The sequence below is a fragment of the Maylandia zebra genome, linkage group LG18 (assembly GCF_041146795.1).
Source record: "Maylandia zebra isolate NMK-2024a linkage group LG18, Mzebra_GT3a, whole genome shotgun sequence".
In the NCBI taxonomy this organism is placed as follows: Eukaryota; Metazoa; Chordata; class Actinopteri; order Cichliformes; family Cichlidae; genus Maylandia; species Maylandia zebra.
In genome coordinates, this window is record NC_135184.1 from 31,545,007 (window position 1) to 31,561,650 (window position 16,644).

At 40.1% G+C, this 16,644-nt stretch overlaps 2 protein-coding genes and 1 non-coding gene across 3 annotated transcripts; 2 read left to right on the top strand and 1 right to left on the bottom strand.

Moving 5' to 3' along the window:
- Positions 1–68: 68 nt before the first annotated feature.
- trnaq-cug (transfer RNA glutamine (anticodon CUG)) lies at positions 69–140 on the top strand. The gene has a single exon. It is a non-coding gene; the product is annotated as a tRNA-Gln (tRNA).
- Positions 141–489: 349 nt separating this feature from the next.
- trnau1apb (tRNA selenocysteine 1 associated protein 1b) lies at positions 490–9,353 on the top strand. Its single transcript, XM_004565062.3, has 9 exons — positions 490–660; positions 2,477–2,574; positions 3,231–3,330; positions 4,131–4,183; positions 5,088–5,216; positions 5,685–5,801; positions 7,403–7,706; positions 8,189–8,234; positions 8,335–9,353. The coding sequence occupies exons 1-9, from the start codon at positions 622–624 to the stop codon at positions 8,469–8,471; spliced, it is 1,023 nt and encodes a 340-aa protein (XP_004565119.1). The 5' UTR covers positions 490–621; the 3' UTR covers positions 8,472–9,353.
- Positions 9,354–11,811: 2,458 nt separating this feature from the next.
- Positions 11,812–14,806, bottom strand: fitm1l (fat storage inducing transmembrane protein 1, like). The gene is made up of 2 exons (XM_004565064.4): positions 13,785–14,806; positions 11,812–13,648 (listed from the first exon to the last, which is right to left on the bottom strand). The coding sequence occupies exons 1-2, from the start codon at positions 13,961–13,963 to the stop codon at positions 12,961–12,963; spliced, it is 867 nt and encodes a 288-aa protein (XP_004565121.1). The 5' UTR covers positions 13,964–14,806; the 3' UTR covers positions 11,812–12,960.
- Between the last annotated feature and the right edge of the window lie 1,838 nt (positions 14,807–16,644).

Consider the following 16,644-nt stretch of genomic DNA (forward strand, 5'->3'; position numbering starts at 1 on the left):
TCTTAATAACATAAGAAATTCAGATAGAAGACAAAGTGTTTGAATACATCGGTGGTTTCAGGCGTGGTGGTTCCATGGTGTAATGGTTAGCACTCTGGACTCTGAATCCAGCGATCCGAGTTCAAATCTCGGTGGAACCTGGTTATTTTTAAGCTGCATGTCAAGTTAACTCGGACGGATTTGTAATAAATACAGTTGTGGAAATAAAATATAAAATATTCCAGCGAGGAAAGTGTGACAATATTTTTTTATGAGGACCAACTTTTGGCCTGCGCAATGCGTCCATATCACACATGTCCGACGCCTTGATATATTTATTTTCACCTTGTAGACCTCGAAATGGTACCAAATGTCAATATAAATTAATCAAGGCACATGTATTTGTGTGATTATTAATTTGACTTATTTCCCAATTCTGACTATTTCGACCTATGGTCTACGCCAGCTACAATAGTTTCGAGTGAGACTTTTAATTTGAAAAGACCGGAGCACACGTCTGCTGGCTAAGGCGGAAGTGGAACAACGAATGGACGTGTCCAGTGTGACCGTGTAGATAACTTTAAACAAAACATTTGCTTTTTGTACCACGAATATATACTCTTACCATCTTATCTCGCATCCATGATGTTCAACAGACAGACGAGTCTCTGGATGGGTGATGTATGTTTGAAATCCATGTTTCTGTGTGTGATCTTAGCTTAGCTATGTGTGGCGACTGCTAGCTAGGTTGAGTTAGGGTAACCTACTACTTGTAAAATGTTGGTCTAAACTGTCTTCCAGTGTACACAGTTTGAAAAGATTTGGTGTAACATAATTCAATAATACCACATATTAACGATTAACGACGATAAGTCATCAAACAACTCTAATGTTATTGTCTGTGGCCAGGCTCCTCCTCGTATTGTGGCGAGCTTTAGCAAGTGATGCGAGCTAATCATTAAAGTTTAAATATAACGCCAACAAAGATTAACAGATTAAGCCGTAAAAAGTGCCACACACAAAATTATTCTCTAAACTCAAAGTTGGTATAGGGTTAAGCGAAAGGACAATTTTTTTTTTTTTTAGTTTGAAAAAAAAAAACCAAACAAAAAAACAACCTCGGTCTGGAGGCGCGCTGTGCCTGTGCTAAAGACACACAGATGATCGATCAAATTCAAATTTTATTTGTCTCACACACACACACACACACACACAACCATACACAGTATGACATGGGGGTGAAATGCTTGTAGCTGTGCAATGCCCGACCATTAAATGACAGAAAAAAGTTTTACAGTATTTACAATTTACAGGTTACTACAAAAATTTACAAATTAACTTGGAAATTTACAGTAAAAAAAAATGTGCAAATAGCAGAAAGAGATTATCAAGATTATAAATTATAGGAAGTTTAATCAGTTTTATTGGTTGTGCGTTGTGACTTTTGCTGTGGGTTTGGGCGACATCAAAATCCCAAATGTGTCGCTTTTTGTCAGTCATGTTAGTTGTGCATTTTCTCATGTGATTTCGAAACCGCTTAATTACATAGGAATGCTAAAATGAGGTTTAATTTGTGTGCGTTTGGTTATTTTTACTAAATATTCTGTAGTAGCTTCTGTAGTAGAAACAAGTATCAGTTAGGCTACGTTCACACTGCAGGTCTTGATGCTCAATTCCGATTTTTTGATCAAATCTGATTTTTTTGTCTGCTTGTTCACACTACAAATAAAAAGTGACAGCAAACGCGCTCTAGTGTGAACCCTCAAAGCGGCCCGCGTGCGCAAAAGAAGACGTCACACACAACGCGCTCTGTTTAGACCCAGAGCAAACAATATTGTTTGACTGATGGCCCTTAATGTAAAGACTTGTTTCCGGCTTTACGTTTCCCAATTTTGCTTTAAGTTATAAAGTTATTTTGTTATTTACATTTGGCCTAATAATGATCCTTATCGCTGTTTTAGAGAAGAGCGGTGCTTCAAAGGATAGTTGCAGATTTCTATCAGAATCTGCAGATTATACAAATAAAATGTTCACGTTGTCTTCCCAACAGTTTCACTGACCTCTACACTGGATGGGCAGGAAGCGTTCACGATGTCTTCTCTGGCGCTGATAATTGGCGTCTGTCTTGTGTCAGTGACGTAAAAGATGGATTTAATGCGACTTGACCGTTCACACAGCAGTTGCTTTCCAAAATATCAGATATGTATCGGATTCAGCACCACATACGAGAGTGACCCAGATCGGATTTGAAAATATCGGATTTGTGCCGTTCACACTGTCATACCATGATCGGATATGGGTCGCATAGGGTCAAAAAAGTCGCATTTGATGCGCTTTCGCCTAAAGTGTGAACGTAGCCTTAGAACAAAGAGCCATGCTTTGTTGCATTGTACTGTATTACTGCGTAATAACATACAGTAAATCATAAACATGCATTGTATTATATTGCACAGAACCTAATGTGGTGCATATGATGTTTCTTTGTATTTGTGTGTAGCTCGACCCATATATGGATGAGAACTTCATCAAACAGGCCTTTAGTGCTATGGGAGAGTCTCCATTTGGGGTCAAGATCATCACTCACAGGATAACAGGGTAGGATATATGCATCAGCCTAAATGTATATGTATTAACTCCGCTAGACCACTGAAGTTCTGCTGTGGTATCTGCACCAAGATGTTACCAACAGATCCTTTAAATGATGGAGGCCACACCTCACAACTTGCAGAACTTAGACTTGTTTGTCCAGCACATCCCACAGATGCTTGATTGGATTGACATCTGGGGAATTTGGGAGCCAAGTGAACACCTCAAATTCATTGCTGTGTTCCTGTTATCAGGGCGCATTATCCTCCTGAAATAGCCACACAGCCATCAGGAAAAAGAGTTACCATGAAAGGTTGCACACGGTCTGCAGCACTCATTAGATAGGCGGCAAGTGTCAAAGAGACATTCACATGGATGGCAGGACCCAAAGTTTCCCCGAAGAATATCGCACAAAGCATTACTCCACTCTCTCAATTTCTAAGCGTTGCCCATTTCTCCTGCTTGTAACACATCAACTTTGAGGACAAAATGTTCAGTGGCTCCCTAATATATCACCCACCAACAGGTGCCATGATGAAAAGATAATGAGTGCTATTCACTTCATATGTTAGTGGTCATAATGTTATGCCTGATCTGTCTGCGTTTTTCCCGCCTCTTTCTCGTTCAACACTAAAAGTAGCTACCGGTTCTGTTCTCTTGTGCAGCGGTTCAGCAGGATACTGTTTTGTGGAGCTGGCAGATGAAGCGAGTGTGGAGCGGTGTGTCCAGAGACTCAACGGGAAACTGGTTCCTGGATCAAACCCGGTCAGTTCTGTAGTGCAGTTGATATTTACTCACATATATTATTCATCATTATTATTTCATCATAAATACAAAAATATTGTTGACATGTAATACCGCCTTCCTTTTTCAGTAGAATTATCAAACAGTACTTAACTGTTGATCTGTGGATAGTGGAGCTCAACTAGTCTTGGTCCTGCTTTGTTAGGACAGAAACACAGTGTTAGGTGCTTAGGAGTCAGTTTAACATCCTGTTGTTATTGTCTCTGTGAACACACCAGATTTTTGTTGCTCTTAGTGCTGTCACTGTGAGGATTTCCCTGTCAGTTTAAACCAGTTTTATCAAGAAGCAAAACTAGTTAAACATCATGTTAAGTGCAGCTGTCTCATACTAACTGCAGAGACGGCTGGTCCAGTTAAGTCTGGTGATGCAAGACAAAAAAAGGCATCCCATCTTTCAAATTTCAGTTCCAAGTGGTTTGGGAAGTTGTGAGCTTTAGCTGCTTGCTCCTTGGTTTGAAATGCTTTTGGCCCCGTGGGCTGGCCAAGCTACTGGGCTCCCCTGTTCACTGGGCTGTATCTGCTGCTGAAGGTGGCTAAGAGGCTTGTACATGAATGTACTTTGTTTGAAGCTGGTGAATAGAGTCTCTGGTAGGAACTAACTGAGGAATGGGCTAAAGGCTGGTCTGGGTGGTGGAGGTATGTAAACCCAAATAACAACCATAGTAACTCCACTTTTTATTTCCAGCAATATCAGTGCTATACTACATGTCTTTGGTGTGTCTGCCTAGCTTAGTGTGTGTTCTTTCTCTTCCTTTGTGCAGCCCCGGAAGTTTAAGCTAAACTATGCCACCTATGGGAAACGGCCAGAAGCAGGGTAAGGCTTTGTTTGCTACATAACGCCAAACTTTTGGAGGCAGTTTTCTGTAGAATTTAGTTCCTCCAGCTAACTTGCCTAGCTGGAGGAAGAGACGGCACAGAAAAGAGGAACGAAAACAACGGACGGCAATCGGGGCAAAAAATAAATGAGAACAGAGAGAAGATAGAAGTTAATGACATGCAGCAGTGGCATACAGGTCCATACATTTTTGGACAATAACAGTTTTCTATTGATTTATTTTGTTTTACCCTCAGCCATAAAAGGCTGCTGGGGTGTTGCCATCACCTTGCCAGGTGGGTGGGCGGGCAACATGGGCCACCCACCCTGAGAACGAAGCACCGTAGGAGTTTCAAATTAAGCCCTCTGACCTTGACCTTGAGGTCAAAAAATCTGGTGAATGCAATAACTCAAGAAGGAAGTCATCTAGGATTTTAAAATTGATACTATAGGTATATAGTAAAATGGTTGTAATTCATAAGCGATTAACACAACACTTCACTTGAACACCTCGAATTAAAGCTGAAAGCCTCCACGTCAATCACATTTTGATTGCTTAATTTAAAATCCACTGTGGTGATGTGTAGAAGCAACGTGACCAAAGAAATGTTGTCCATAAACTTCTGGCCCTCATTGTATAAACAGTGAAAGCTGAGGGTGACATGCATCATGGGAGGGGGTCCAGATTGTATTATAGGTAGGAAATGGGCAATTACAATTTTATGATCTAAAACTGAACAAAGTTGTTCCGTAAATTATCCAGCTTCCAATACACTTCCTGTTTAAATACGAAGGATAACTTGCATAACAGTCCTTATTAAGTGGGATGTGGGCTAAAGCAGTCAACATATCAGTATATCAGTCTATCATACTGAGTAAGAATATTTGATCTTGCTTCTCTCAGGCCAGAGTTCTCAGTTTTCGTGGGCGACTTGGCTTCTGAGATAGATGACTTCCAGCTGCATCAAGTTTTTAAGAAGTACCCTTCATGCAAAGGAGCCAAAGTAGTCACCGACCAGTATGGATACTCAAGGTACGTCAGCTCATTGAGGTGCACGTGACAGCAGCAGCAGTATTATTCTGTTTGACTGTGAATTTTGTATTTCTTCCTATAGTATGATGTATTGCCTTCTTGTATGAATGTTGTAAGAGTATACTGTAATTTTTTTTTTCTGTTTTCTGTGCTATAATAATGATTTGGATAGCAGTGCTATGGACGTTGACCATCAGTGCATCTTCATCTATTTTCGGAAAAAAAAGGCTGAAGAAATGTTTTCTTGCCGTCTTAATGCTAAAACTATTGTTTTCCCCATATAGGCTAAGCAAGAGCAACTCACAATTCAAGTGATGCTACCTCATGTTAAAAGTAAAACAACAAGTTTCAGTTCTACCATAATAATACCCATTATATTCTGTTTCTCATTATAAGTGGCTATTAAATGCCAAGTATGGAGTGTGCGTTGGCGGTGCAAAGGAGGCGTAACTGTTCTCTGACTTGCAGAGGCTATGGCTTTGTCAAGTTTGGAGAGGAGAGCGAGCAGAAGAAGGCGATCGAGGAGTGCCAGGGTACAATGCTGGGAGGAAAGCCACTCAGGCTCAGTATTGCTGTTGCAAAGAGGTAAGACCCAGACAAGGATAAGAGAGAATAGAATAGAGAAAGTGCCAAAGAAAATAGGACAGAGGAATTTGGATTCACCTGAACTCAGTTTTATTTACTTGGCGCCAAACCACAACAAAACTCACCACAAGTGATTGTATATTGGTAGGCAAAGATTCTACAATAATGGAGAGGAACACCCCAACATTCATGTGATGGCCTATGAGCAAGCACTTGATGATGGAAAGGAAAAAAAACCTTTTTAACAGGAAGGAGGAAGGAGAACTCTGGCAGAACCAAGCTCAGGGAGGGCCATCTACTACAGTCGGTTAGACTGAGAGGACAGAGAAAAGCAGTGGGAGGTGGGATAAAAAACACTCTGAATAAGAGAGTCAGAGTTTAATAATGACCAATTGTTAAATGCAGAGTGCTTTATAACCATAGAGAGGGAAAAGAGGTGAGTGACCAGAGCCTAGGATGATTGTAGCACAGGGTCAGTGCTGGTGAAGGCTTCACTGAGGGCTAGCAGGACAAGAGAAAGAGAAACCTGGGGTTTTTATTATTATCAGGTCTTATTTGATAGTCTTTTAGTAACCAAAAGACTGAACTAAAATTCACACTTTAAAATTCAATCTGCCTCAAAGTCAGCCTGACTGGAAAAATACAGTCATGTAAAATGAAAGTAGACCCTCTTTCAATTTCAAGATTTAGGACATAATAACATAATAGCAAGTCTTAAAATGAGTAAATGCAACCTGAGATGACCAACAATATATTATACTCTCATAATTTACAAAGAACTATGATAATAATCAAATAGATGTAGTTAAGTGTGACCACCTCTGTAAAAGCAGATGTTTTGGCAGTTTGCTGGTCTGGAGAGTTCATGTGTGTTTTAACACAAAGCTAAGAAGGTCTTAGGGAAGCAGTTATTGTTGCGCATCAGTCTGGGAAAGGTTAGAAGGCCACTTCAAAACATTCTGAAGTCAGTCATTCCCCAGTGACAAAGATTATTCACAAGTTTAAAATATTCAAGACATCTTCCCAGGAGGGGACCAGTCAAAGTCCAGACCTGCATTTTGGTAAATGGCCTGTATTTGTATAGCGCTTTTCTAGTCCCTAAGGACCCCAAAGCGCTTCACACTACATTCAGTCATTCACCCATTCACACACACATTCACACACTGGCGATGGCAAGATACATTGTAGCCACAGCTGCCCTGGGACGTACTGACAGAGGCGAGGCTGCCGGACACTGGCGCCACCGGGCCCTCTGACCACCACCAGTATTTTGGCTCTGTTTTTGCTAACTGACATGATGCAGTATGCCATGTGTTACTGGTTTGATGTAGTGTTTACCTAAACTTTAACACCTGCTAAGGACCCGGTTAGGTTTATTATATAGATATCCAAAAGCTTACTTAGGTGTACTTTCTACCATTACCATATGACTGATTTATATTTGATTTGTCTGTAACAAAAGTATAGTCCAGTTTACTGTTTCAGCATATGTCTACACCTTTAAATCCATCCAGGCTCCTCTGAGACATGTTCATTCATGAAGATCTTTCATCAGATAACCTTCAAACAAACCAAAAATTGTTCTTTTTGTTGTTTTACAGCCAGAAGATGAGCAGCTACCACGGGGGCCAGGGCCAGAATTACCAGAGCAACTACAACCAGACTCAGTCTGGTTACTATGGCAGCCATAGTGGTGGAAGCCAGGGTTACTATTCTCAGTGGGGGGGCTACGACCAGTATGGTGGCTACAACAGTACCGGCTACAACAGCGGCTATGGCAGCGGCTACAACAGTGGCTACAACTACGGTTACGGAGCCTATGGATACCCACCACCAGGTCACATGATGCCACCACCTCCCATGGGGATGCCACCAATGTCCACAGACATGTCAGGAGCCGTAGAGGTAAGGGGAACACTTTCACACCAGTGCTTAAAGGAACCCTGACATTTCAGGAAGTTAGCAAAGCTTAGCAAAATGACTTTTAGCGTGAGAAACTGCTAACCTTTGCTAAAGAACAATCAGCTTCCTTCCAAAAGTTTAAGATTCTCATTTACATCATTTATCATGTTATATAGAATGCTCACAAGTAATTCATCCAAACACCAGCTCTCTTTACCCAGAATGGGCCAATTGAACAAAGCAGCTTCAGTGTAGACAGGACAAGTGACACTGCTGAGTTAACTGACTGCAAACTGTTGTCACTGCCAAGTGAAAATGTTCACTGAAACATGTTCACTGTATACACCCAGTACACATAGCACAGCTGACACATTGTCCGTGTTTATATTGTGTTAATTAGTGCCATGTATTATCACATCCAGGCAGTTTTCAGATTTATTTCCATGTTTGAGAAAGTAGTTCTAATCCCTGATGTCATTCTGCAGCAGAGCCATGTGGAGGCTGAAGACATAGATGAGGATAATGCAGAAGGTAAGGCTGAGTCACATAACATTAGGGGAAAAAATCTATCCAGAGAAATGTCGGAGACACTCACAGAGTGGGGATTTGCATTGTTGTTTCTTTTTTCTAGAGCCCATTCCCGAGTGTGACGTCGACCTGTGGAACAAAGATTTCATGCAGCGCAGTGAGGAGCTCTACGATGCCATGATGAATTGTCACTGGGAGGCTCTGGACTCTGTTGACTCCCCCATCCCCTCATTCTCTTGATAATGTCCCCCACCCCCCCTGAAATTTTTCATTTTTAAAAAACGTTTTTGGTTTTTTATCCCCAAAATCTTAACAACACACTGACACCTTCTAGTGGCCAGCTTTCATTTCCTGTGTCAGTTCTCACTAAGACTGATAATACAAACACGTTCCTCTTTAAACACCTAAAATATTCACAGACTTGGCTGTAACAGTTAGCATGTTAGCAACAAACAGCAGGTCAGTCATTATTCAGTGCTCTGTAGTTTATACCATCTGAGGTGCTGCAGCTGACCAGCGCTCAGAAGCTGTAGTACTGCAGACTTGAGTGTCATCCACCACCACTGAATTATGCCACTGAGGAACCAACTGTAGTTATTTGGTGATGGAATGACCAGCAGATGCACATTCAGCAACGTTGAGATTGACATCTGCAAACAAAAATGAAAACCATGCCTTTATTGTCTTTTGTCATGTACTTCCTGTGAGTCCAGGATGATCATTAGAATTGCTTTGTACATACACAGCATCGATCCTTCTCATCTTTTTTTTTTTTTTTTTTTTTTTTTAAATGAAGGAATTCCTGTCTTTTAGAAAAATTTCTGATAGATTATTGAACTCATTTAGGAAGAGTTGAAAACTGAGTTTACACCCTACAGAAAAACACATCAATTGGAAACGTTATCTGTTTTTCAAACAAGAAGCTCACAATCTTTCTATGTGCTAGATGAACGAGACAAACTCCCAACATGTTCGAGTGCTGTGAAAACTGTGTGAGGACTTTAACGGCTGATTTGATGTCAGACTTCGAGGCAGCCATCAACTGCTCTTTGATGGCTGAAGTTTTGTATATATTTTCTTTCTGGAGATGTTTTATCAATAAAATGAATTAAGGTGGAAAAATGTCTCTTGAGTTTGTCTTTACAGCCAATACTGGAAGGAAAGTATTAAAATATACAGCAATAATAAAAATGCTGTTATAAGTTAAGAAAACATTCAGTTGTCTTCTTAAACTATTTATTGTATACAGAAGATGGGCGAAGAAACATCGATATTACTCACTTTAAGTCATAATGTTACCAATATGGCTACAGTAGTGTTGGTAACCGTATTTGGACTAGAGGGTGGTGTGATAAGTCATCAATAAATAGTAGTTTGCTGGGTTGCTACATCCATGAACTGTATAGGTGCATTTTGTTCTTGAAAAGCATAATATAAATAAATCTTACATATGTCAGGACACCTGTGAGTCACACAAGGTGGGCCAGTTAGAAAAAAGTAGAAAAGAAATGTACCCTCTGTACAAGGAAGGAAACTTAACTAGAGGAATATAAGAGTTGGCTCCCGAGGTTGCCATTTGTTTTGGATCCACAGTTGGAGGCCTCAATCGCCTTAATCTCTCTCTTCTGTCTTGTTTTTTGACCCAGTATTAACCATTTTTGAAGGGCTAATTGCGACATTATCAGCGAGCAAGTGTAAGAATTTTACACACCTCTAACAATGAATAGGGGTGAATCCTAAGCCTTAGTATAATTTTAAACAGATACATATACATAAACCTACAAAGAGCAGTAAACACCAGAGCAGGTGATTACAGCCTGTACACAAAGAAAATCTACTGGCACTCTGAATAAAAATTGTGATTTCTTTATCCACCCTGCACCCCTATGCAGAGTGGAGCAGTTTATTTGGGCTGGCCTGTTAGAGCAGAGTGAAGCAGAAACCGGTTACACCCTAAGGGCCAAGGCCTGATCACCAGATTCTTTCCCCGGAGCTCTCTCCCAAGGCCTACGGAGCCCCGTAACCCTATTCCAGACGATGCTTTGTGCCATCGTTTTTTGTTCACCTGCCTGATTCCTTTGGCTTTGGTTATACTGAGCTTTGACTTTAAATTGCCTCACGTAAGCTTGTTTTGACCTCCAACAGTCTGAATGTTGTATTTAAGCCTTCACACCAAGTCAAGTTATTTTGACAGTTCTTTCCCTTTTTCACTCCCATCAAAGACTATTAAATATATTTTAGATAAAGTGATCATGCATTAGCACAAGTTAAAATCAAATAGAAGTTATATCTATTAAATGAGCACAAGATAAAAAAAAAACTGTCAGCAGGAGAAATAAAGTCATGGAATTCGGAACTATGAACTATGAACTCTCACTAACAGCCAGATGTTAGTGAGACTAGACTTTCTTCCAGTGAAAAACATTCCCTGTAAAAATGGCTTGGTTTAAAGTTTGCTTGGTCATCTGGTCTGATTTACTGCTACTGTTCATGTTTATACTATTCTACTTGTTAAAAATAACAAACAAGTAGCCTACAAATACTTTGTTCCTCTACTTAAGTAGAATTTTCAGGTATCTGTACTTCATTTGAGTATTCATTTTTTTCATTTTTTTTAAAATTCTTTACACTTTTACTCCCTACATTTTAACACAAATATCTATACTACCTGCTCCTTACGTCTTCAAAACAGGCTCCTTACTTTAGGTTCAACTGTATCATTTATAGCGATTATTAAAGTATAAAAGTATAAAAGTGGGCGACACCAGTGATATTGTAGTCAGGATCTAGCTTGCGCTAAAGAGAAATGAGCACAGAGAGTGTAACATTTCTACACAACATAATTTTTCAACAACATTTCTATCAGCTCGACAAACATCACCAAAAACACAGACTGGAATTTACCATGTTTCACTGAGCAGTTCTTACCCTTAAACATAACCTCTCGTCTTCCTCTCCTGTCCTTTCTTTTCTTACATCTTTCTCCATCTCTGAGTGAAGTTAACGCTCTTTCTTTTATCTCCCCGAAAAAAAAAATGTCAGCTGGAGCTTCGTCTAGCGACACATTCTGTAACAAACTGCACACAAAATAATATTCAAAGGTTATCTGTGATTTTATCATTTTGAATCCCATATTTTATCAGTATATGATGTATTTTGATAAAATATTTATTTTTTATACTGTGAAATGTCCTGAAAAACAAAATATACAAAACAGTATATATGACATCAAGGACCCATGGCACACAGCTTTGCAGGTAGTTTATGTTTGTTTATGATATTTCCACGCGTGGTCTCACAGCCTGGTTTTTTAACTTTAAACCCCAAAGTAGCCCCTACAGACTTGGTCAGCATCTGACAAAGCGTGGGGACAAGAACAAGAAGAACTGGAGCAAATGGTACTACTGTACCATGCACTAATTATGTGTTCATCAAATGTTTCATGAACATTCAGGGTAGTTATGTGCAGGATAAACAGGTTATCTTGCATCAATCTGGTGAATTTACAGTAAAACACTGTGTTAGCCTGATACTCAGTGGCTGTAGTTGTCAGTGTTAGGTTACATGTAGTGTAGATGATGGATTTGCATTTAAGCTGATGATGCTTAGATTCATTCACTGAATGAATTCATCCACCTGTCTAGTATAAAGGCAACATCCAGTATACTGTTAGTGTAAGAAATGAAACTCCACCGAGATGGCTGTGAAACACATGTTGAAGTCAGTCGTTTAAATCCACAAAGAGCAGCAGCTAAGCTGATCACAATTTGTCTACTAATGCTCAAGCTTACATTCGAAATTATTGTGAGTGTTAGCATTTTACCCACGTTGAGACAGTACAACAGATCTTAGTGTTCCCCCACTTGCCAAATCTCACTTAACATTCTTTAAAAGAAAAAAATACTTTACTTATTGTGTCCTAAACAACAGATTCAAGCTGGGTGCATTCATTAGAATTTAGATTTGACTAATATGTGTATTCTCATGTACTAATATCATTTTAATATTATATTAATATAGCGGCAGGTCCAGTTATCTATGCATAAAAATGGTTAGTAGAATTGTCCTTCAAGGAGCTGCTTTTCACTTTCTTTTTCTCTTGTACTTGAGTAAAGAAGTTTAATCACTACTCTTCAACTTTTACTGGAGTATTTTTTTAATGCAACTATTGTACGGTTACATTGTAACATCTCTGAGTGAGAGACTATCTCTCCACTTCATTACATATTCCATATGTACGGGGTGTAACGCCACGGCCAATGGGGGTCATACCCCGTACATATGGAATATGTAACAGAGTGCAGAGATAGTCTCGCTATGATAAAGAACTGCACTTCTGCTTTAGAACAGAATGTCTATATTTTGCCACCTCTGGCTACAAGTGACAGGACTGTAGCTTTTGGCACTTCTTCATTGCCTTGAAGTCCACAGCAAAAAATCTGGACAAAACAGAAAGTGAGCAAACTCGACCAAATTAATGTCTCTGTAAATCTGCTTCTGTGTTCTCCATTTGTCTTTCCAGTGCTGGGTTGATTTGGCTGTCACACAATTCTAGCTTTCAAAGGAAGAGCAGATGTGAATCATCGGTTGTATGTAACAGAAAAGGTAAATAAACATATTTGACATGAAAGAATTAAGAGGTCTGATAACCCACACTGTACATCTGTTTGTTTGGAATTCAATTTATTTTACAGTTAGTTCTCAAATGTTTGTTTGTTTGTTTTTTAAGTTAATTGCAGTGATCGTGATTTGGTTGTTTCAGTTGTGCATCCTCCACGTCATTACCGACAGCCTTTATGTTAAGTAGTCCCAAACCAGGCCTCCCGGGGCAGTACCAGCTGGGCCCCAGGCGGTACCAGCCCTGATATAGTCCTCTCCAGCTGAGACAGCCAAGAGCACCCCCCAGCAGCTGGGTGGGGAACTGAGGAAAGTAAGCTAAGAGACAGAGCAACAAGAAGATCCAGAGCCAGAGCAGAAGAACACAGAACAGAAAGAGGATTCTCAGTGGGGCATCTGAGATTCCCCCAAGGCTCAAATAAGGTCCAAACACAGCTGTTTCCTCTACCAGCAGCAGGCAGCAAAGGCAGAGAAGGAAAATGTCTTCAGAAACCTCATATCCCCTCCACAGCATTCCAGCTTTCAGACACTCAGACTTGCTCTCCCCCTCTCGCAGCACCAGCAGAGTCTGGCCATTTGTGACCACTGTTCCAGCTTCTAAAGGTTCATAGCAGCTTCCTGTGGCATTCTCCAGGAGGTCCAAGAGTTTGCAAAAACCAAGCCATAGTCCACCGGCCACCGCAAGCCGTGAGAGGTGGCGGATGGAGAGAGACAGGGAACGACGGACGGAAAAGGAGAGGAGGAAAACAAAAGAGCCAACAAAGATGCAGGTCCAACCCCAACCAGAGTGCAAGAACATCCTGGAAGAAGGAGAACAGAGATGAGAGCAGTGGAGACAGGACGTGATGGAAGAAGAAATTATATCGACTGAATATGAAATATTAAATATCAGGACAGAACAAAGTTGACAGGAAGTGTAACAGGAAGCAGTCTCACCTGTAGAGGAAGTGATTCTTCTTGGCAAAGATGCTGTGGTGAGACACCCAAAGACTCAGCATGGGACCGAACATCACCAGTGCTGACAACAACAGGTGGAAGTGCCGCCGGAACAAGGTGGTACCCATAAACCTGGCTGCCAGGTCTGTCAGGACTACAAGGACTGTGCTGAGGAACATTTGGACCACAATGCTGACTGAATTTCAAACAATATACAAAAGCCACCTGCTGCTCGCTGTGTTTGTGCAGATTATCCACCTCAGACCCAACAGTGTTCACTGTTTCATGTGATGAATCTGTAATCCTCTACAGAATGCATGTAACGCTAACCACACATTACATTTGCAGAAGAATTCAAGAAGAAACAAGAAGAATTCACCATCTTATGTAGTCCAGGAGATAGTAGCAATGACCAGACAAATGCAAATGCACAATAAAGTCACTGAATTTAGGGAAACAAACTGCAGTTTTCAAAGATTAGATCCATTGGAGCATGATTATTAATGATGATTGATCCTCCAGAAATCCACTGTTGCTTAGGGGTGTGATAAAAGTCCACTAATGTTAGCTGCTGTGACGTTAGTATTTACTTCCAGGGGTATGTATGAATGAATTGACAACTGGCGTTTGACAACCCATGAAATCCAGCCCTAAAATTCTTCAGTCCAGCAGGCACTTCTACTGAGTCAGGGAAGTTTGCTGTTCTCCATTCACAGCTTTAGTTCAGAGCTGAGTGAGCTTCTGTTGAAGAAGTTCTCTCCTTCCTGGTTTCCTGCCATGCGACTGTGAGACTGTGCGTTTGTCACTGGTCACGCCTGCACTGATTCTTCAAAAATGCAGTGTCAACCCAGCTGTGACACTCAGAGACATCCCATAGTTGTAGCTCCAGAATACTCTTCTGCTATCTTCAGTGTAACAGTAGCTTCTCCCTCAGTGCTCTTGTCATTCACAACCACCCAATATGTACATAGTGTGCTCTTACCCGTGTCACATTGCTCATATTGGAGTAGCTGAAGGTCGAACCACTGACATGGATTCCTTGACAGTAAAATGGATATCATGGGGTTTCAGATTATTCACATTAATGCAAAGCAAAGTTAAAGGGTGAGAGTAAACTGAGCAATGCTGACTTGAGCAGCGTCATGAACCAGAAGTGACATCAATTAAATTAAATGTGTCACATTATGTGTGTGTTTGTATGTGTCCTGGTGTATTAATAGCTATAACCTTTGTACTGTATCTGAGCTGAGGCTCAACTGCTGTAGAAGTCTGTCTCTGTCAATCACTTGCTGTCCTTTCTTGCTCTCCGCGGTCTGCTGTCATTCTGTTTCATTTAGTTTCTTTAATTGAGCCAAATTGACCAAGGCACTTCTGTCCTCTCAGCACCCAGTCACTTAAAGTCCACAGAGCTCTCTCTGTAACAATTTCTGTTATACACAGTGATCCTTCAACTCTTAGTGGCTCTTACATCATACCAATAAATGGCACTATTATTATTATTATTATTGTTATTGTTGTTGTTGTTGTTACGTTGTACTGTTGTGCTGTTTTAGCATGCTCTAAATAAGTCCAGTTTTTCTTATTTTTTTCTTATAATTTCATCTGCATTGGTTGTTATTAAGTCTTTGTTTTTGTTTACTTTTTAAATATATAGCTGTTTTGCTTTTTAGTCAGATTAATTTTCAGTTATATTCATACTACATATCAACTGTATGCCATTCTGTAAACTTCACTTTCATTTTAAGCAGCACTAGATCTTTTCTGCTTAGCAGTCTCAGTGTTGTTGCATTAATTACTTACAGTCAATAGCTTTGTCTTCAATGTAGACTTCATAGAAAATTAGTTCTGATAAATTCAATATTTTGGGAAATACATTACATAACTGTAACCAGCATCTTATGAGCAGGCTTTGTTGAGGAAATCCATGACATGAAAGGATCTGAATCACACTTTTTGATACCTGACCAAGACTATGTTTAGTGTGCTGAGTAAGTTACAAAACGTGTTTGTGTTCTAGGAGTATCGTTACAGGCCACAGTATTCCCCCTCTGTCTTTTTATGTCACTGTAACTCTTTCAGCATGTTCTTTTTTAAGCCCTTGTTCAAGATTGGTGCCTACTGTCAGTCCTGCCTCCTGTACTGAACCAATGGTCCAGTGCAATCCTCCAATGAAGCTGGACAGCCTATGTCAAGACAACACCAATGCATCATTAAGATTAGTCTGCTAGAAGCAATGAATAGTGGATAAGCTCCGATGAATGGATAAACAATTAAAATAGAAAGCTTCAACTATATATAAAACTATAGTTTTATAGTTTTTGTAAGCATGAAAAAAATGATGAGAACTCAATCAGCCACTGAAATATGTTCAGTATTTTTATTTACTCTCATTGTATTACCTAAACTAATGTCTCTATTAGTGTGTGTGTTTCTGTGTTATGTGTTGTTACACTGTAACACCGTCTGATTTACAGGTGTATAATTTTACACAGACTGCCGCATCTCTCTGCACTGTTCAATATTTTGGCTAAAAGGAAATACCAATCTCATCATTTTCAAAATGCCACCTAAAAAAGCAAACCCAGGAGTTGAAGAGGAGTTGGAGGAGATTAGGAAATCGCTTAATTTCATGTCTGATGAACTGAGCAAAGTGGCTAAACAACAAGGTATGCTACATGACCTAATGGATGAAATAAAACAACTAAAAAACCTCATAAAGGACAAGGACAAGAAAATAGACGACTTGGAACGGCGAATCGAGGACCTTGAACAATACACAAGAATGGATGATTTAATCATAAGTGGTCTGGAGACGCAACACCGAACCTACGCCAGAGTAACAGCTGGCGGAGGTAAAGAC

Excerpts from the sequence above, each read along its gene's own strand:
- fitm1l (XM_004565064.4), bottom strand. The coding sequence starts at position 13,963 with ATGTTCCTCAGCACAGTCCTTGTAGTCCTGACAGACCTGGCAGCCAGG. Across the intron at positions 13,649-13,784 it reads AAGAATCACTTCCTCTACAG|GATGTTCTTGCACTCTGGTT; the intron begins GTGAGACTGCTT and ends TCCTTCTTCCAG.
- trnau1apb (XM_004565062.3), top strand. The coding sequence starts at position 622 with ATGATGTTCAACAGACAGACGAGTCTCTGGATGGGTGAT. Across the intron at positions 2,575-3,230 it reads ATCACTCACAGGATAACAGG|CGGTTCAGCAGGATACTGTT; the intron begins GTAGGATATATG and ends TCTCTTGTGCAG. Across the intron at positions 5,217-5,684 it reads GACCAGTATGGATACTCAAG|AGGCTATGGCTTTGTCAAGT; the intron begins GTACGTCAGCTC and ends TCTGACTTGCAG.